We start from the raw sequence: 20,842 nt of genomic DNA, 5'->3' as shown, positions 1-20,842 counted from the left end.
GGGCTGGCACTGAGCCCCCAAGAGAGCCAAGAAGACCCACGAGAAGCCAGCCAGGTTCAGAGAGGGTGAGTGACATGGTCAGGGCCAGCTGGGTCAGTGGCAGAGCCAGGCTCCAGCCTGTGGCTGTCCCCTCTCAGCAGGACCATCCCAGACGTGCCAGAGCACACAGACCACCGTGGTGACACCCAAACCACCGCATGTGACAGTGTCACAGCTGTCCCCAAAACCTCCTAAGCAGTGAAACCATGTGAGCTTTGCTTGGGTAGGGGGAAAAGGGGAATTGCCCCAAGGGCACAACTCAGACTTCAGGAGAGCAAGTCCTGGGGCACCAAGAGGGCTTTCAAACCCCAATCCATTCAGATATTTCCCCTCCCAAGCTTTAGAGAGACCAAAGCCCATTGCCTCCCCTCTGCTCCCAGCAGCTGAAGCACAAAACCCCCTGCAACCCCACAGCCAGGATGGTCCTGCCTAGGGTTTGGGAGATGCCACACGCCTGTCCTTATTTTTTAATTAGATTTTTATTTCCTACCTCTAGTATTTCATTGTAATTTCCGCCACTCCTACCCAGGCCATGCTAATATAATCACTCTGGAGGAGAGTGGGAGCAGCCAGCCCACTCCTTCCAACATCCCGCTCAGGAAAGGCAAAAAAAAGCAATCTGCTAAATCCCCAGCCCCTGCAGTCATTACAAGCTCAGGGACATCAGGTGGGTGCTGAAACAAACCATCAAAGCCTCAGCACCGCCAGCACCTGCCAGGAGCATCGGCACTGAGAAACTTCAAAAAAAAAGTTCACATTTGCTCAAAATACTTGTTAGCAGTTCATTACTGCAGCAAGGTGAGGCATAATTAAAAACGGACTAAAGAGATTTGTGAATTATATCCTCGGCTTGATGGTGGAGACGCAGTGATATTTTTTAGCCCACATCATCCTGGAGGTCAAGATTAGATGACAGCTTGGTCTAAAAATACTCTGAAGGGGAGGCTGAGGCTGTTGGAGGAGGTCAGAGCCCCCTGTGCCCCCCTCCCAGCATTGCTCAGGGTTGAAACCAGGGGACAGATGTGTCCCCCCAGGACATTGCTTGGAGCAAGCCCCAGTAATAAAAACAACTGCTGCATTTATAGAGGAATCCACCCAAAACAAGCACAGGGAAAGCTCGGTCCCAGCATCTGCCAAAGGAGCCCCAAAGCCGAACCCAGCAGCTCAGTGGGGCCAGGCTCCCCACACTGTCACCCCCACAGGTCCCAAGAGGGTGGAATCACCATGAAAGCACCATGCTCTTCCCCCTGGAGCAACATGGTCCTGGCATGGGGAACATCAGCAAGCCCAAGACACTGCAGGGTCAAAATTGAACCTTTAGTGGTTATTCAATATTTCCTCCATATCTGCGGCCACAGAGTGAAAAGCAAGCTCTGGGATTGGACTTTAGTTTGTCTTTTAAGCCTGCTTAGCCTGACGAGTACTCCAGATAAATATCCCGAGTAGTGTTACACGTTCCAGAGAGACAGGGAAAGACATTTCAGAGAAAAGATTGTGTTTCAAACTATTAGAAAAATTAAATTGATCCACGGGAGACAGCTGGGGCCAGCTTGATCCATGGGACACAGGCAGCTCAACACGGGCACTGACTGATGTGCCAGGCTAACAACATCCATGCTCCTGCCTCGGTTGCCCTCGGGCAACCACGGGCACCCACAAGGACTCGTTACCAGAGGAAAGAGAGTGCGTGGCAGCCTGCAGACGTGCCTGTGCCTACACAGATGTGCACAGCACACACACACACACACAGAAGTGGCAGCCCCATCACTGCCAGCGGCCACGCTGCCTCCCCAGCACCTGCTGCAAAGTTAACGCTGATAATAACAAAACCACTAAAATCCCCAGCCCTGAACGCACACAGAACCAAGAACAGCGTCACGTTCCGCTCGCTGCCGCTTCTCCAAGCCCGGCCACGGAGCTCCACCACTGGCCACCCTCACAAGGACACTGCTGGTCACTGTCCCCCAGCCTCACATCACACAAAAAGCATCGAGCGTTTGTGTCGCAGGTGCAGCAGAAACGCGAGTTGGAGCTGACACCCAGACAAAGAGCAAGGGCAAAATCCAGCCCCGTCAGCACACAACCTTTTCCCTCCTCTTTTTGCAGTCCTGGGAAAAATCAATAAGATGCAGTGAGTCAAACTCAGCTTGAAGCCCGTAAGTAATTAGGATTAGCAGGCTGGGAGCCGAGGGAACAGGCTGCCTATGTGCTGGGCGGGGAGGGACCATTTTGTGGGTGTAGGGTACAGCCTCAGCTGATGCAAATAACACGAGCAGCTCCTTAACGGGGTTTTCAGGCAGAACGGCAATGAGGAATGGGAACGGCATCATTTGCTTAGAAACAAGAAATTCTCATGGGGATAATTTGGGGTGCCAAGCCGTGCTAGGAACAGGATGGGGACCCCACAGGTGAATCAGGAGTTGAGTTTGGTGCCGAGCCCATTCCCAGCCCCTCACTCTGAGCCCGGACTCCTCGAGTACCGCTTATCCCCGGCAGTAAATAACCCACCTCAATGTTTCACCATTAGAATTAAGTTAGCGGCCAAAATCGCAAAGTGGAGAAGAAACCCCCCGACACCCACACAGTCTGCGCAGAGCTACCATCAAAATAAAAACCAGTTCCGTGTGTTTCTGCCCATGAAGAGCAGCTCGGACGCTGAAAAGTGCCCTTTCCTCCCGCTGAACGAACCCGGCAGAACACGGGAGCGGGGAGCTGTAGCCCCGGGACAGCGGCGATCCCCGGTCCCCCTCCCCGCCAACCCCACCGAGCCCCGAGCTCCGCGGCTGCCCCGGCTCCGCCAGCACCGAGCCGGGGGATGAAGCAGCGATGGAGAGGAGGAGAGAGAGATGGAGGGCGGCGGGGAGGGACGAGGCTGCGGGAAAGTTGCGTTTCACCCACCTAGAAGCATTTTGGATGCGGCTGCGTCGCCTCCGCGCTGCTGGTGCCTCCCGCTCGCCGGGCAGAGCTGCGGGCAGGGCCGGGCGGGCGCAGCCCCGCTCCCGCCGCCCCTCGCCCCGCGTCCGGCCCCGCCTCGGCCCCGCAGCGCCGCGGGGGGAGCAGCAGCAGCCGGGGGTGCCGGGATCGCCGTGCCGATGGGCGGGGGGACCCAGCGCTCCCCCTCCCCGCACAGCCGCCCCCGCGCCGGGGCTGCCCGGACCCCGCAACTTGGGGAGACGGGAGGGAACCCCAAAGGGCTCCGGGCACCCCCGGGGCTCGCCCCGAGTCCTCTCAGGTGGCACTGCCGAAATGTCCTTGTGGGGCGGGGAGGGGAGGCTCGGCGGCAGCAGGGACCGTGTCCCTCCCTGCCTGGTGAGCGCGGCCGGGGGCTCGTTCAGCCCCAGCCCTGAGCGCTGGAAGCACACAGCGTCTGCCCCAGCCATGCCAGCAGCTTGTGGGGTGGCACGAGGGGACACGGGCAGCCTGGCCTGGCTGGGGTGCTGATCTCAGCCCCCCGAGATTGGGGTTTTCATCTCAGTCCCTCACGATTGGGGTTTTCATTGCAGCCCCCCGTGATTGGGGTTTTCATCTCAGCCTCTCATGCTTGAGGTGCTCATCTCAGCCCCCCACAATTGGGGTGCTCATCTCATCCCCCTGTGATTGAGGTGCTCATCTCAGCACCCCACAATTGGGGTTTTCATCTCAGCCCCCCATGACTGAGGTGCTCATCTCAGCTCCTCATGATTGGGACACTCATCTCAGCCCCCTGTCATTGGGGTGCTCATCTCAGCCCCCCACAACTGGGGTGCTCAGCTCAGCCCCTCACAATTGGGACACTCATCTCAGTGCCCCGTGACTGGGGTTTTCATCTTAGCCCCCCATGACTGAGGTGCTCATCTCAGCTCGTCATGATTGGGACACTCATTTCAGCCCCCCGAGATTGGGGTTTTCATCTTAGCCCCCCAAGATTGGGGTGCTCATCTCAACACCCCATGACTGGGGTTTTCTTCTCAGCCCCCCAGGATTGAGATGCTCATCTCAGTCCCCCGTGATTGGGGTTTTCATCTCAACCCCCCAGAACTGGTGTTTTCATCTCAGCCCCCCCTGACTGGGGTTTTCATCTCAGCCCCCCATAACTGGGGTTCTCATGAGCTCAGGGCCTGCTGCCCTCCCCATCAGTTCCTCAGCAAAGGCTCTGGCAGTTTGGCTCCTCATGGCAGCACCTTCTCTGTGCTGATTTTTGGCTTCTTCTCGGGAGGCGAGGCTCATGACTTGCTTACATTGCTGCCCTTTAAACAGGGAAATTAAAAACCTGCTTGTGAAAAGGGGAAACAATCACCTCCCCTGCCTCCCTGAATGGGAGACAAGAACAAGGAAGGAATGAAATATTTTTTCTCAAGTCAAACACTACAAGGAGTTGGGCAGAAACCGCTGGGGCGTATGAATGAAAACGAAGCAGAATGAAAATGAAACCTTTTAAACCATGAGATGCCAGAGTCCCTTCACATGCACCACAGCTAGATTAGGCACTTTTGGGGTAAAATACAGAATTTTGTTGCACTGAAAAGCACTAAAGCCACCAGGGCTCCTCTGGGTGCTGCTGCAGGGCCAGGGCACACCACGGGTCTTTCTCCAGACTTCAGCCTGCCTCGGCTGGCAGCACTGGCAGAGCCCCGGGCAGGGTGTTGCTGTCAGGGTCGTTAACAGCAGCAGTAAGTTTAGCCGGGGCACTCGCTAATCCGGGATTGACAGCTGGCCCCGCAGCCTGGCCCGGCCTCCCGCAGGCTATTTAAACCCGATATTAATTTGTTTAATGTCATCAGCAGTTTGGTGTTACTGCAAGGAGCAGAGGGAGCTGGAAATGCAAAGACTGGGAGGAGCAGGGGGCTCCTCCATCCCAGAACGATGGCTGATCTCCTTTCCCCGGGGATAACCATGAGCAAGTCTGGCATCTCCTGACCTCCAGCCCCTCTGGACCGATGTACAGCCCGATCCTCACTCCATCCTCCATCCCTGACCAGCTCCTTCAGTTCTCCCCAGCAATTCCCTCAATAAATGCTCTCCCAGCTGCGGTTCCTGCAGGTCCTGGCCGGCATTGCCACGGCTGAAAGGGCTGGAGGGACACGGAGGGGAGGGAGGGAGCAACGGGCTGTGGGATGCTGCACTTTGTGGCCGAGCCTTTGAGGCCAGCTGGAGCGGAGGCTAATTGCAGGTGCTGATTACAGCCCCTGCCATTAACGCCTCCGGCACTCCCAGCCCAGCCCAGCGCATCCATCGCTGGAATTTCCCAGCTCGGCACTGTGGGTCCCTCCGGTGCATACCTTGCTATATTTGTCCATGTACCCCAGAGCTGGTGCAGGGCAGCAGCACAAACCCTCCCACAAGGTCCAGACCCAGATCCCCCCCTCCCAGTGGAGCTGCCCCCCATCCCAGGGAGCAAAGCCCCCGTGGCTGCAGCTCCCCACAGCCTCCTCTGTGGGATGAAGCTGCTGAAGCATCTCCAGAGTGGCTGAGAGGTCACAACAAAAAGCTCCACCGTCCTGTGGGAGGCCCTAAAAAAACCCCAGAGCCAAGAGGGGTCAGATGGCACAGCCCCTTTCCAGCACAGGTTGATATCCACACGTGGGACACTGAGGGCTGAGCGTCCCACAAGTGTGGGGATGGAACCAGAGGGTTCCCTGTGAATGGCCCCAGCCCTCAGCCCGCAGCTCATCACACCCACCCCGCGACAGGCAAATCCCAAGCACTCATTAAGCCGGGCTTGCTTGGGCAGGTCTGCTCAAATCCTGCCTGTGGCTTAAAGCAGAGGGAGGGCAGGGAGGAGGGGAGGGTGCCCGGGCTCAGCTGTGCCACCAATGTCACCAATTCCCTGGGTTCTTTGTGACAGCAGACTCCAGGAACCACAACAGAGGGACTACTCTGAACCCTGTGAGGGCAGAGTTAAATTCTCTGCTGGCTGAGGGATGTCCAGGCTCTTCCCAGCCTTAGACTCCAGCCTGGCAAACAGTGACCAGAACTGGGCAATGAACACCTCACTGAAGGAGGAGGGAGCCAGGGATAAAAGCCCAGCCAGAACTGCTCCCCTGCCCCAGTCTGCTGAGCCTCCCAGAGCCTTTCTGGCTGGCTTTGTTCACCGAGGATTTAGGGCATAATTTGGGGGTGAAAGACGGCAGATAGGATCAGGACTGATACACCTGGAGGATGTGTATCAGTTTTCCTCTGCTGTGTAACCTGAGCCCCGTCAGAAGCAGAGGCTCCGGGGGTTCATCCCTGCCGGGCCAGGAAGGCGGGCGCTGACCTTTGCTGCTCCTGAGTTTGCTCAGGATTAAAGTAACATTTTTTAAGGGCTGAATCCTCCTTCCCCGAGGGCCTTCCCACACAAAGGGAATGGGGTTTGTGGCTGACAGTCCCCCACGACCCCCCTGATAAACAGAGGCTTGCCAAACTGCTGAGTTCACACTGCCCACCCGGATGATTATTTAATTAATCCCCAGTTTTTTAATGACTCCTTCATGCAGATTTCTGCTTGTATGAAGAGCAAACCTGGGAGTTTTGTGTCAGTGGAGGTGTCTGGTGACCCTGGGGGACACAAACCCCAGCTCTGACCCCCGAGGATGAGCCAAGGTGAGCAGGGCTTTGGCAGTGGAGCAGTGGGCCGTGCCTCCCACCTTCATCATCTTTCCCAGGGAGATGGCTAATTACAAAGGCATCCAGGACACGTCTGTGAATAGGGTGGAGAAACTGGATGACCTAGAAATATTTAATTATCAAGAAAAGGGGTGGAAATTACACCTGGAAATAGTTCCAGAGAGAGAGAGAGTGTAAGATTTTCCATCTAATTGAGGAGGGCTCTCCTGGAAGGGACAGGGCAGAGGGTTCCACACTTTGGTTCCCCCAGATTTCCTGGGGGGCCACGGGGCCCATATGGAGTTTGGCAAGGAAACCAACTACCCAAAATCTTCTGGGTGCTTCATTAGCCAGGGGTGATGCTGTCTCTGGTCTTGCCCATCAGGTTCCTGCTTAGCTTTGGCCCCTCAGGAGCTGCTGGTGCCCGGGGAGCTCATCTGGGCAAACACTCTGGTGCCACAGCTCAGACCACACCGAGACACTCCGGCTGGCACAGCAACAGCCAGATAAATGAAACTGCTCCTTGTGAATCTGTGGCTGCAGAAAATACCAAAGGTGAGCAGTGTTGTGGGCAAGCTGTCCAAAAGCAGAGATAACTCAGGGGCATGAAAAAGGAAGGGAAGTGAACCTGAGGTGAGCAGGCAGTGCCTGCAGGCAGAGGCAGCCCTGCTCCAACCTCTCTGACAACCCCAACAGCTCTGACAGCTCCGACAGCTCCAACAGATCCAACTCACAGGCTCCAAAAGCAGAGTTGGGGGCAGCCCAGGGAGGCTGCAGGGAAAGGCCGTGGTCTTTGTGCTGTAGGACACAGCTACCAAGAGCAGAGCTCATCCAGAGCATCACCAGCTCTCCCAGCAGCACCAGCACCAGAGAGCAGGGCCCTGGATCCCCCTGGATTCCCAATCCCAGGCCGTGGACAAGGCTCCAAAAGCCAGAATCTCGTTTTCTCCCTCTGCACACCCTCACTGACACCACCACGGGGTTATGGAAAGGAGAGCTCACTCTGGCAAAGAGGCAGAAGCATGACGAGGGGAGATCATCTTTTCAGAGAAAATTTTATATTGCTTACGACTTACTGTCTGGCAACATAAAACAGTTGAAGCAGCCGACCCTAAATCACAGTGACAGCTCTGCACTACCCACAACCCTCCCCTCCCCATTCCCCTGGTTCCAAAGCTCAGCTCCTGCCGTGTCCCCGGGCGGGCAGCACACGCGTGTGCACACACACAGACACACACACACACACACACACAGACACACACACACACACACACACACACACAGCAGGCACAGAGAGGAGCCCGAGGTTGAAGGCTGGAGGGGGATGAGCTGCGTTTCCAGACGTGGATAAGTCACTTTACCCCTCCCCAGTCCCACTCCCCCCGTTCAGTCCCGTGCTCTTTTGGGCACGGGGCACAGCCCTGGCACGCACAGCCGGGCACGACCTGCTCCATCCAGCTCCTCCAATGCCCAGAGACAGCCGGGAGGGAGCGGGATGAGCTGCGGGATGCAGCGGGATGCTCCCGTGTCAGAGCAGGACGGTGGCTGCCTCCTCCCGAGAACAGCAGAGCCCCCCGGGGGTGCCGAGGTCCCCCTGGGGATGATTAGGATATAGCCCCCCTGCAGCTGTGATCAGCTAATTAAGAATTTAATCACAAAGCCAAGATGCCAGTGTGAAAATTTCCAGCAGCCCCCAGGTGCTGGGGGGCAAAGCCAAGCCCTCCCAACAGATGAGTTTGGATCCCATGCTTGCCACAAGAGCATCCCCAGCACTGGGCACCCTTCCTCAGGGACATCACCCCATCCTGGGGACCTCAGCCCTGCTCAGAGCTGCTGATGGAGCTCTGGAAAAGGCTCCTTCAGGCCCAGAGCAGCTCCTCAGACCAGCAGGTGCCGACAAGTCGGGGCACGCTCACGGCTGAGCTGCTGCTTTGACCATTTTTTTCCCTGCTTCAAACAAAAACCTGCCAGGTTTCCTCTTCCAAATCTGCTGAGCTGATGCTACGTGGGAAATGGTGAAAATATTCCATGTTCCTCGTTGTTCTTAATCCACTTCTAATTAATGTCACGTGCGTGGCAGCCCTGAGCTGAGTGGCCGTGAAACGCTTACTGAGGCAACGTGACAGCAAACCCACTGGAAGAAAGTGACAGCAAAATCCTCGATTAAAGAGGAATGGCTCACAACTGCAGGGCTTAAAAATAACACGAGGCAACTTCCTACTGATTTTTTTTTGGGGGAAAAATCTTCACTGCCAGCAGCGCAGCACAGCCTCTGCCAGCACCACACCAGTGGCAGCCTGACACTCCCATGGCCCAGACAGCCCCCACCAGCCCATAGAAAGATGATATTTGATTTATATTATCCGACTTTGATATTTTTTGGCTTGGTCTCCATATTTCTCTATATTTCTTAAGCTGGAGCATCCACCAAGCTCCTGCCATAGGAGGTTCCCACCTCCTTGATGCCCCAGCAGCACAAGAAAAGCCCTGCAGCTTCTCTCTAAGAGTTTAAATTTAAAGGATCTTTTCAGATTAAGTCAAGGAAAAATATCCCTGAAGCTCTGACCAGAACTGGGGTGCAGAGCCAGAGGTCAGAGTCCTGGTGGGGAAGGCTCCACACCACAAAAACCTTCCAGGCAAAGCTGACCACTGATCAATTCATTTTCTATTTGAAGTTACCGACTCAATAAAATCAGAGATTAATTATGCTACAGTTATTAATCCACAGAAAGCTGAATGGCTGGGCTTTTCAGAGGGACAGCAAGCTAATGGGGTATTTTCTGAGGATTTAGAAAGGGAGCAGTTTGCTCTGGATTCATGGGCCAGCACAAAGTTGATGTGCAGGGTCTGAGCTCAGATGCAGCACCCACAGGTCCCTTCCCACACAGAAACTGGGCTTTTTTGTAAAAAAACCTAAGAGTGTTTAGTGAAACAGGGGTTTTCTGCCAGTTCCCAGTGGCAGGGGTAAATCCCTCCCCTTCTGAGCCCTCCCAGCTCTGCCCCAGGAGATCCCTGCACCCCATCCCTGTGCCCCAACGGGAAAGGAGAAGCCTGGGAGTGAGCAGAGGGAAGGAAAATGTACAATTACCCAATTCAGCTTCTTCAAATTATTCCTGATCCCAGCCAGCATCTTTAAGACATGAAAAAAACACCCATTCTATTTCTCCCACTGAGATTCCAGGTTATTCAAATCTGATCTGAAAAGCTATTTTTGCTCATCTTTGCTCACAGCTGAAGGGAGCAGCCGAGGCCAATGGAGCAGGAGGACTCCGTATGTTTGTCCTTCATAAATTCACATAAGCTTAAAATTTGAGCCCTGGTGCTTCTTGGGCACAAGGTATTGATCAGCACCTGGCAGATGCAGGGTTTGTCCCAGCCAAATGTTAAATCCTCTTTATGGATCTGCCATTGGGACGTTTGGGAGAGCCCGATGTGCTGCCAGTGTACCTGGTGATGGATGCTGTGAGTGGCTCCCATGCCAGCCTGTCCCTGCCAAATTTGTCCCAAAAGTCCCAAAAGCAGGAGAGCAGCAAATTCCTGCAGGAGGAAGCAAGAAAGAACATTTCCTCTGGCATTGCTGGAGCAGGCACCAAGGCTGGGCACGGCTGGCAGCTCCATCAAGGGCAGATGTGAGAATGTCCCAGCCCCAACCTGGCAGTGAAATGGCTGCTGCACCCCGATTAGTCCCAATTAGACCCTAATCCCACATGTTTGCAAACTATTTAAATCAATACCTTGGGATTATTGCAGACAAAGCCCAGCTGAACGTGGCTGAAAGGGACTGGCACCCATCTGCTGGGTCATGAACAGCTGAAAGGCTGCCACAGCAGAGGGGGAAGGAGGAGGGAATGCAGCTGAGAACGGGGTGCCAGAGCACACAGAGCAGGGCCATGGAGAAGGAACACGGCCCAGGATCACGGAGCAGCAGCAAGGAGTGGGATCACACACCCACCAGTGCCATGGTCAGACCCACCAGGTCCCCTCCCCTGCTGCTGTCCACCCCAGGAGCTGCTCTGGGCGGTTTTCAGGAGCTGCTCTGGGTGGTTTTCAGGAGCTGTCTCCCATCAGGGCTCGCCCAGACCAGCCAAGAGCACAACCATGGGCTCCTTGGTCAGTGCAACAGCCCAGCCCCAGTGCCTCAGGCACTGCCTGCAGCTCTGCAGGATCCATTCCAGGGGAGTGGGCTCCCTGCCAGCTGCCAAAATCAGGGAGCTGGGACCCCTGTGAAACCCAAGATAATCCCAGCAGCTGCCAGCCCCCTCTGACCCCCAGAGGCTCCCCTGGGGTCCCCACATCCCTGCCAGGGGCCCTGCTCTCTGCTGCAGGCCCAGTGATGCTGAAGCTGTCACAGCGATTTCTCTGCTCATCTCAAAGCTCCCTGCTCCCAAACACGCACGGACAGACATCTCAGTGCATAATTGGGAATCCAGGACCTTTCCCTTTGCAAGGAGCTCTTGTTCCAGGGCTGTGCTGCCGAGGGGGGGCACAGCACCAGGCAGCCCCAGTGTGAGGCGGGGTGACAGCTCTGGGCAGGCAGGGACAGGGGCAGGGTACATAATGCCACGGGATGCTGGAGAGGAGGAAGGGTTTGGGACACAAATCAGCCCCAGGGCACAGCTGCCTCCGGGTGCTGGCATTTGGGCTGGGGGAGCAGCTCAGCAGCCTCCAAAGCCAAGAAAAGTGGCTTGAGTTGGGCTCGGGGCTCGTGTGAAGCCTCCTGGGCACAGGAGATGCCTGAGCAGCGTGTCCTTCCCTGGCCAAAGGGGCATGAGCTGCTGTCAGCTCAGATTTGCCAGGGAACTGGTGCTCCAAAGGAGAGCGCTCCCCACTGCCTCGCAGGGAGGTGGGGCTGGCAGAGCCCAGAGACAGAGCTCTGACAGCAGCGGCACGAGCTGTTCTTACACCCCATGGCTTTTTGAGACACTGGTGGAAAGGACTTTTAGGGAGGGCAATGAATCAGGGTGTAAGTTTTGAAATGCTCCAGCTCAGCCTGTCCTGTGGTGGGAGCCCCAGAGATGATCCAGGGTGAGGGGAAGCAGCAGCCCCCTGCCCATGCTCCTGCAGCCCATTTTGGGGTGTCTCAGCAGCAACACCAGACTGTGGTTTGGTTCTCGAGGACTCTGAGAGCAAACTGAGATGGCTCGGGCTCCCTGGGAAATCACAGGCAGTAATTAAATCACTCGTGACCCAGTTGGATTAGGACTGGCATCTGCGGCACGAAAACGTCTCTCATCTGTGACCACCCTGCATCTAATCACCACCTTCCCCGTGATTCCACACAGGACAACGAGGGTCTGGGATCTGTCTTGCTAAATGAAAAGTCTAATAAGCAACCATTTGTTTTTTTTAAGTTGGGGGCTTTCTACTCCAGAGCTAATGAATTGTAATGACACTGATTAGCATGTTTGCCATCTCCTCTGCTCTGCAGCTTTGCTGCACGATCACAGCCTGTGCAGGAAGAACAGATTCCAGGAGCCAGAGGGGAGCAGGAGACTGAGTGCTGAATGGGAAGCTGCCTTTGATGTAGCTGTAGATGTCAGCATGAGACAGAGATTCCAGCCCAGAGGAACATCCCTCAATTACTCATTACTCAATTGCTTCATTTAATCCACTGTCTTTACCCTCCCAAGGCTCCCCCAGTGCTGACACGCCACTGGAGAGCCGTGGTGGCCATTCCTGTCTGTGGGCTGTGCCAGGCTGTGCCCAGCTGCCCAAGGAGGGGTGGCTGTCCCAGGACTGAGGGCAGATGCATTTTCTCAGCAGCCAAAGGTGCAGATCTGGTGAAGGGCTCCTCGAGGAGTGGGATGAGGCAGGGCAGGACTTCCCCAGCACCCCATGGCCCTGGCAGCCCTGCCCATGCACCACTGCCCAGCCAGGAGCTTGTCCTGCGCTTGTCCTCAGCACAGGGCTGGTCCCCTGGGGGTCATTTTGGGGGTCCCATTTGGCATCAAGTGGCACGAGCAGTGCAGAGGGGACACAGGAGTCACATCAGTCAGTTCCCAGCAGGCTCAGGAGGCTGGGAAAGGCTCACAGTGACAACGCTGGAAGTGACATTTTTAACCAGAAGTGCAGGGAAAGGTCAGCTCCAGCGGGACAGGGAGGCACAGGGAGCAGCTGCTGCCTGTGATTTCTCCACACAGCACGACACAGGAGTCACATCAGTCAGTTCCCAGCAGGCTCAGGAGGCTGGGAAAGGCTCACAGTGACAACGCTGGAAGTGACATTTTTAACCAGAAGTGCAGGGAAAGGTCAGCTCCAGCGGGACCAGCAGGGACAGGGAGGCACAGGGAGCAGCTGCTCCACACAACAGAGCAGAGCCCTGCACACTCGGGAGTGACCACGCCGAGCCTGGCAGAGTGCAGAGTGTGGGGCTGACCCCAGCGGTGCCACACTGGCAGAGGTCAGGGACGGTGCAGAGCACAAAGAGCAGACTGGCATGCCCCAGGATTCTTTGGCTCAGTAGGAAATGCATCCCTGGACAGCCTCCCACAGGCCACACTGAGGGGAGAAGCTGGGAGCTGCAGGCTGGAATTTATGAGGCCTATCCCCATTAAAATAGCAGGAGATATTTCCATCTGTCAGGAACGCTGATGAAGGGACCTGCTCCTTTGCATACCCCAGGCCTTACCCAAACAAAACCAGCACCAGTCAGGGCAGGATTTGGCACACAGATGATTATTGCCATGCTAGGAATTTATGGCTCCAGCCTGCCCAGTCTCTAGGAAGAGCAGGAGCAGGGAACCATACAAACTTTCAGGTCCCTTCCATCCCAAGGCATTCTGTGGTTCTGTGCAATTCCCTTGGTTTCCTGCTAATGACAATCCCTCACAGCCAAAGGCTCAGGCAGAGCAGGTCAGCCACGGTGACAGGGTGACATTTCTGGGCACGTTTCCCTGCTTTTGTGCATAAAATCTGCAGCAGCCAGCTGGGCCCAGCCAGGTGAATGCTGGCAGATGGCACAGAGGGCAAGTGAGTCCTTGCCCTTGCACAAGCTCCTGCCCAGCAGCACGGCACCTGCACGTGGCAGCATTCCTGCCACAGCCAACAGGTGAGCGGCCTCAGCACCAACACCTGAGCAGCATTTTGGATCAAAGTCAGCAGATACAGGAGAAATGCACAGCAGGAGCTTGGGGACACGCTCAGGCTGGCACCTGCAGAGGACAATCCAGTATCCCAGCAAGTGACAGCCTTGGGGACGCTGCACAAACCAGCTACAGGACTCAAGGAGACACCCACAAAGACAGAGCAGCAACCACCACGCTTGCACGTGGACAGACCCACGAGTGTCCATCCCTCTGCTGCTGCAGCGTGGCCTCCTGAGCCCCAAAACCACCTCAGTGCTGAAATCCCTGCACCTCCAGCCAGCGATGGACGCCAAGGACAAAACCAAGCACTTCCAACCTTTCCACGAGCCCAAGGGAGCAGCTGTGCCAGAGCAAGGGCAGCCTTGGGGCAGCCTCGACCTGCTGGGTGGGCTCCTACCTTGGGCTGCTGGCATCTTCCCCTTGTTTAGCTGCTTGAGGCGCTTCTGGTGGGACTTGCCGTTGTAGTGGATCTGCGCCTGGGCAGCGGAGTTCAGCTGGATATTGCAGACCTCGCAAAGTGTGAACGACTGCTGCTTCTTCTCCCGCTTCAGGCGCTGCTCGGGCTGGCTGGGGGGGCAGCTGGCCTCCTCCACCAGCTGCACTGCGCTCTCGGGGCTGTGGGATGGGCTCAGGGGTCGCTTCATGCCTGCGGGAGGAAGGACAGACCCGCTGTGAGGACAGAGGGGCAGGAACGGGGGCCGGGTGAGGCAGGAGAGGCCAACACAGCTCCCACGCCTGTGGTTGTGTGAGTCTGGGGGGATCCCTGAGCACGTGCAACAGCCTTTGGGCAAGATGACCCGAGCAGCAGCATTGCCAGGAGTGCTGGAGCAGAGGATAACCCACTTCTTCCATGTTTCCAGCTCTGGATGACACTCCCTGTGCCAGGTCAAGTCTCTGTTCATTGGTGGGCAGCACTGTGGGTCGGCCCAAGGCAGAGTTAGGATGGAACCAGCTCTCTGCAGGCAAGAGATTCAGCTGGCAGGACTCGTGTGCCGTGAGGTGTCCCAGAGCCTGTCCCCACCATGGATGAGAACAGCTGGCACTGTCACCAGCAGGGTGAACATGGGGCTCTGTGGGACCAGCTCGCACCAGGAGCTGGAGCCCCAGACCCACCCAGCGACACCACAGAGAAGAGCTGCCCACGGAGGGCCTGGGGTCGGCTGGGGACAGCCCTGCAGCAGCCTTTGCCTTGCAGGGACACTGTTCCTGCTGCCCGACCCGAGCCGGGCGTCGCTGGGACATCCAGAGCAGCCCCGGAGGCGCGAAGGTCACCCGAGCCCCGCGATCCAGTTACGGCCCCGAGCGGGCAGCTGCGCGTACAAACACCCGGCAAGGGGCCAGGGCAGGGGCCGGGGCGCCGGGCAGCACCCAAGGGTGCCCTGCAGGGCCGTCCCTGGCACCCTCGGCAGGGCTGCACCGCCAGCACTCAGTCTCCCGCACCGCGGGCTCGGGATGTGCGAACCCCGCTGGGGTGCTGGGGTGCCCTCGCCCCCGCTCTCAGCACCCTCCTGGCTACGAGGGCTCGGTCCCCGGGCCCACCGGGAGCTCGGTTCGCTGCAGCCCCGGCCGCGGCCCCGCGGTGGCGCCGCCGCTCCGCGCCCGTCCCGCGAGGGGGACCGGGGACAGCGGGGACCGGGGACCGGGGATGGCAGGGACAGCGGGGACCGGGGACCGGGGATGGCAGGGACAGCGGGGACCGGGGACCGGGGACAGCGGGGACCGGGGACCGGGGACAGCGGGAACCGGGGACCGGGGACCGGGGATGGCAGGGACAGCGGGGACAGGGGCAGCGGGGACTAAAGGCAGTCCCACTGCCACTCACCCACCCACCGGGCGAGCTCCCGTCCCCTCTGCCCCATCCCGCAGCCCGGGGGTGGCCGCAGTGTCCCCACCAGCCCGCAGGAGCCGAGGTGTCCCGCTGGCTGCCTTTCCCAGGATAACCATTAACAGAGCAACCGGAAAGCAGATCTGGGAGGAGATCAGCAGCAGGAATGTGAGACGGGGCCCCAGGGACACGCGGCACGCCGGTGGGGACACGCCAGCCGGGGCAGGTCGCCGGGTGCCCTTGGCATCCTCCCCCTCCCCGGGTATTTTTAATGCAATTACATCCCAGGACGCAGAGCTAAAATTGGAACATTATGTGGACAAAGTATCCCCAAAGTCTCCCTCGCCTTTAGAACGGGCGCTGCTGGTGCTCTGATTAGGCAGCAGCTCCTGTCCCGGCTCCCGGGGCAGCGTTTGAAGCTCTGTCCTAATTGCACACACACTTGTTGTCTCATTCACTTAATTTCTTCTGTGCCCGTTCTGCTTCTCAGGTGTCAGGGCCAGGCTAGTGGCTGGGACAGGTCACAGGGACAGCTCGTGGCACGTGTGCAGGCTGGCAGTGCCCTGGCTGATGCCAGCTTTGGGGCAGATTTCACCTTTTCAGCAGAGCCTTGAGGAATTGTTGGTTAAGGGATGGGGAGCTGTTACCTTTCACAGCAAGGTGAGGGTTAAAGGACACCCCCAGGGTGGCTCTGAGCCAAACCCAGCTCAGAACAGGGGCTCCCCACACCCCAGCCCCACCACCCCACCCCAGGAGCCAGGAGGTTTTGTCTCCTCCGTGCAGGAGCATCACAAGCAGCTGCAAATTTTTGGATAGTCTTCCCAAGGGTGCCTTGCCCTGGATGGGGCAGATCAGCTGCCACCACCCAGCCCTGCCCAGATCTGCCCTGCTGGGCAGCACCAGGGGCACCTCCCAGGACCTGATCACACCCTGCCCCTCCTGCTGCCCTTCCCTGGAGCCAAGGCCTCTCAGGGATGTTCCTCTGGCTGCCGATTTCCCGGAGGGTGCTGGGCCACCCTTTACTCAGCTCCTGAATGCAAAGCAAACTCCAGAATCCACAGCTTGCTGCACGGGCTGCAGCAACTGCAAGTGGCTCCATGCCCACACACTGGGCTGAAGCAGCACCCCACAGCACCCCACAGGATCCCACAGCATCCCACAGCATCCTACAGCACGTCACAGCACCCCACAGCACCCCATAGGATCCCACAGCATCCCACAGCATCCTACAGCACGTCACAGCACCCCACAGCACCCCATAGGATCCGACAGCATCCCACAGCATCCTACAGCACCTCACAGCACCCCACAGCACCCCATAGGATCCCACAGCATCCCACAGCATCCTACAGCACCTCACAGCATCCCACAGCACCCCTGAGGATCCCTGAGGATTCCTGAGGATCCCACAGCATCCCACAGGATCCCACAGCATCCCACAGAACCCTATAGGATCCCACAGCATCCCACAGCATCCTACAGCATCCCACAGGATCCCAAGCACCCCACAGGATCCCACATGATCCCAAGCACCCCACAGCATCCCACAAAAGCCTCTGGCTGGCCATGAGACACATCAGCAGGGCAGTGGGGCTCTGGCCCAGCTCCACAATCCTGGTGAGGGAGCAGGTTTGGAGCAGGTCAGGTCCTTTCCCATTATTCCCCTCATTATTCCCATTATTTATAAACAATCTCCTGTATTCTGAATAACCTGGGCAGGCCCCTAAAGGCCAGGCTGGGCACAGGGCGTGCTGTTAGCCCAGCCTGGACAGAGGTTCCCATGCACACACAGCCTGCACATCTGTGCAGGGACGTTCCCTCAGTGTCCCACCCCGGCAGGGACCCTGCTGCCACCAGCACCAGCTGGTGTCCCGTGGGATTTTTATTTGGACTGAGCTCAGGAGAGCCAGCACACATGGCCAGAACCTCCCCCCAAGTCAAACTGTCACAGAGCTGAGGGGACCTGACAAGAGCTAACTGGGAGATCTCTCCATTCAGCAATTGGGATCAGGGAAAACACCACCCGAGCAGAAAGTGCATGAACTTGGTAAGAGAGCAAGAAATCTGAATGGAATAAAAATATTGAGTTCACTTGGTTACATTCTACTGAATCCACCTTGCTTGCCTCCCATCGAGTACACACAACATTAAAAAAAAAAAAAAAAAGGCAACAGAAGTAAAATAAAGTGTTGGCATGAAAGTGGCCACCAAATTCCCTCAAACCCCCTGAGTAAGGACGAGTTTCGTGGTCCACACCTGCAAGGCCCGTCAGGAAAGCCAGAGCTGCCACAACACCTCAATCCCAACTCCAGTCTGCACCCACCACCTCAGGGTTTGCACCGCTCAGCGGCTCCGTGACCCTGCCACGCGTGTTTGCACCGGGACCCCTGGCCGTGCCCCCCTCCAGGCACCCCCAGACCCCCTGCAGCAGAGCCCTGCCACCCTCACAGAGCCCCCAGCAGCGGCACAGGCAACTCCAGCCCACCCACCCATCACTGCCTGGCACAGGCTGGCACAGGCTGGCACAGGCTGGCACAGGCGGCTCCTACCTGGCGCTGGCGGTGGCACCTCCTGCCCTTGTGCCACAGCCCTGCCTGCAGAGCCGCGGGCGCCCGTCTCGTCTTTCACGGAGCGCTTCAATCGCGGGTCGATCGCCACTAAATCAGCGCTCATCAGCGGGCTCCGGACGCGGCCGGCACGTCCCAGCCGCTGCCTGCGGCTCCCCAAGAGCCCCCGGCGTCACGCGGGGCAGCGCTGGCATGCCAGCTGGCAGGGGTGGCACCGCAGGAGCCACCTCCGGCCAAGAGCAGCTCTCGGTGACAGGGGAGATGGGGAACGGGGCAGCTTTCTGCGCTGACTCCAAGGCTGAGCGCTGAGAAGTCCCCGGGTGATTTGATGAAGAGGATCTGGATGCTGGGGGAGGGATGGGAAGGGCACGGGGGGCTCTGCCCTGGGCATGGAGGTGGCCCAGGGGGTCTGATTTAGCATCAGAGGGCTGAGCAGAGCCAGGCAGATTGCAGGTTTTGGAGGGCCTGGCCATGGCTGCAGCACTTCCAGCATTTCATAACACTGCATCAAACCAGCTGCCCCCAAACCCTGACATATGCTCTGCTAACGCCAGAGCGAGGCACATTTTAGGATCAGCCCATAAACCATCCGTTGTCAGAGCAAGGATTAGTGTGAGCTGCCTCTCCTCAGGGCTCTGGAGTGCAGGCTGGCTCCTGGCACGGGGCTCACACCACCCACAACCCTCGTTGTGAACCCCCAAATGCCCAGTTCTTACCCTCAGATGCTCTTGGGGCTCCCCTCGGCCCCGTTCCCACAGGCTGAAGGGCAGTGGGACATCCTGCAGCCTCCAGGGAGGGCAGGGAGCATCCCACGGTGCCGCTGCCTGTCCTGTCCTTTGCACATCAGGATCATTAACACCGCATTCAGGGCTGCCTGTCCCCTGAATCAGCAGATCCTGCTCCCGGGCAGCCAGGACAGCTGAAACCCAGCTGAAGGAGACACCATGGAGGGAGCAGCGCTGCTCCTCTGCATCGGGGCAGGGAAACAAAACCTGGGCAGTGCCACCTGCTCCCGATCCAGCAGGGAAAACAGCAGAGCAAACAGAGGCAGGGAGTGAGACATTCCATCCCAGGGCCCGGCTGGAGGAGCGAGCACAGCGCAGGGAGCAGCGGGAGAGGAAGGACTGAGGATTCACCCCCTCACTGTCCCTGCACCCCCAGGATGAGGAGAACCCCAGAGGATCACAGAATCCTTCGGGATTCTTGCGGTCAGCACAAAGGTTAGGGCATAGCCAGGTCTCACAGAGATTTTCTCTTGGGAAATAGAACACAGAGAAGCAGGTGATGCCCAGGGAGACTCTGAGCCCTGCCAGCACCTTGTGCTCCCCTCACTGCCACAGGAAAATCCCCAGAAAAGATGATTTTCCACACGTGCAGGATCCAGAATGAGATCCAGACCCCACTGTGCTCTCTTGGGAAATAAAACACACCCAGGGAGACTCTGAGCCCTGGCAGCACCTCGTGCTCCCCTCGCTGCCACAGGGCAATTCCCAAAAAAGATGATTTTCCACAAGTGCAGGATCCAGGCCAGCTCCTGGGCACCTCCACCCCCACTGCAGGCTCGGAGAGCAGGGTCAGCAGCGGTGCCACTGGACACACAACGACACAAACATGGGCACAAACACCACGGGATGGCAGTGCCAGTCCCCTTCCCCACCCACGTGTTCCCCTGGCAAAGGTGAGCACACCCACCAGAGCACTTACAGCGATGAGCAGGGCTCCTGCAGGTCCCACAGCAGAGGTGGGCGCAGTCTTCCCTCCCAGCTCCCCTCACTCCCACATCTGGGTCAGGAGCTTTTCAGGGCAGAAACTGGCTTTTAAGTGAATTTGTGGAGAGCTGCTGGCTAACAGGAGACCTCCAGCTTAAGCTGGAGCTCTCAAAGGCTCCTCTATTACAACGCAAATTAAATATTTGATAGTGCTAAGCAAGTGACATTTGCAGTCTGGTCACGCCAGGGGTATCAGATAGAGATATTTGCAACGGGATCTGTTTAAATCCATGTAGTGCTTTGGATGTGTCCATCAAAACAAGCCCAGAGCTTTATTAAAATCAATGTTATCAAACACCCTGCTGGGGGAGGCTCTGGAGCCCACGTGGTGGGGCTGGGGGGCAGCTGAGCCCTGCTGAGCTGCGAGGCTGCACTACAGCACAGCTTTGGAAGAGATTTTTCTTTAAAATTAGAGGAGTGAGACTTATCCCTACCTGCAGCTGTGGGAGGGAGATTTGCTGCAGCAGAAAAAAGGGAAAGCATTGACCCAGCCCCATGTGGAAATCTGGAAGCTGTTTTCAATCAGATCTCTTATATATGAGAGATTTCTGATACCTGACGGCAGGTCAGACACGCTCCCATCCCAGATCCATCAGACACGTTCCAGAAACTGCCATGAAGTTGTTCAGGGTGACAAATGCCTCATTCCCATCCCCAGCTCAGCAGGGCTGCGTGGAAACACACTTTGTCCAAGTGCAACAACTCTACTTCCCTTTATTTTTTAGGGAAGGTTTATGTTTCCTTCTCAGGAAACATAAAGGCTGAAAAGGACTTTCTGCATCTGCCACAGGAGATGTGACAAAGTGACACAGTGTCCAGGCAACGTGCTGACAGTGAACGCCCTTCACAGGCAGGTTTGGGGAAGACTTCCTTACCAGCACATGGCTCAGACCCATCAGCTGTGGTGGCAGGAGAGGCTCCTGAGCACCAGGACTGCTCTGGGTCTGCTCTTGGGGACCCCCCAGGGGTCCAGGGACAGCTGGACACCCCGAT

General features: G+C 57.4%; 1 protein-coding gene across 2 annotated transcripts in view; it reads right to left on the bottom strand.

Annotated features, from left to right (window-relative positions):
- The window catches only part of ZNF385C (zinc finger protein 385C), a 46,305-nt gene extending 28,112 nt beyond the window's left edge, over positions 1–18,193 (bottom strand). For both annotated transcript variants that reach the window (XM_039697175.1, XM_039697176.1), the window contains exons 1-2: positions 18,063–18,193; positions 14,086–14,334 (exon numbers count right to left, since the gene is read on the bottom strand). In XM_039697175.1, coding sequence (XP_039553109.1) covers positions 14,086–14,334; positions 18,063–18,186 — 373 coding nt within the window. In that variant the 5' untranslated portion in view covers positions 18,187–18,193. The remainder of the gene's footprint in view (positions 1–14,085; positions 14,335–18,062) is intronic.
- Between the last annotated feature and the right edge of the window lie 2,649 nt (positions 18,194–20,842).

This window comes from Passer montanus, unplaced genomic scaffold (assembly GCF_014805655.1).
Source record: "Passer montanus isolate IOZ18808 unplaced genomic scaffold, ASM1480565v1 scaffold117, whole genome shotgun sequence".
Lineage (NCBI taxonomy): Eukaryota > Metazoa > Chordata > Aves > Passeriformes > Passeridae > Passer > Passer montanus.
This window is presented reverse-complemented; position numbering and strand designations above follow the sequence as displayed.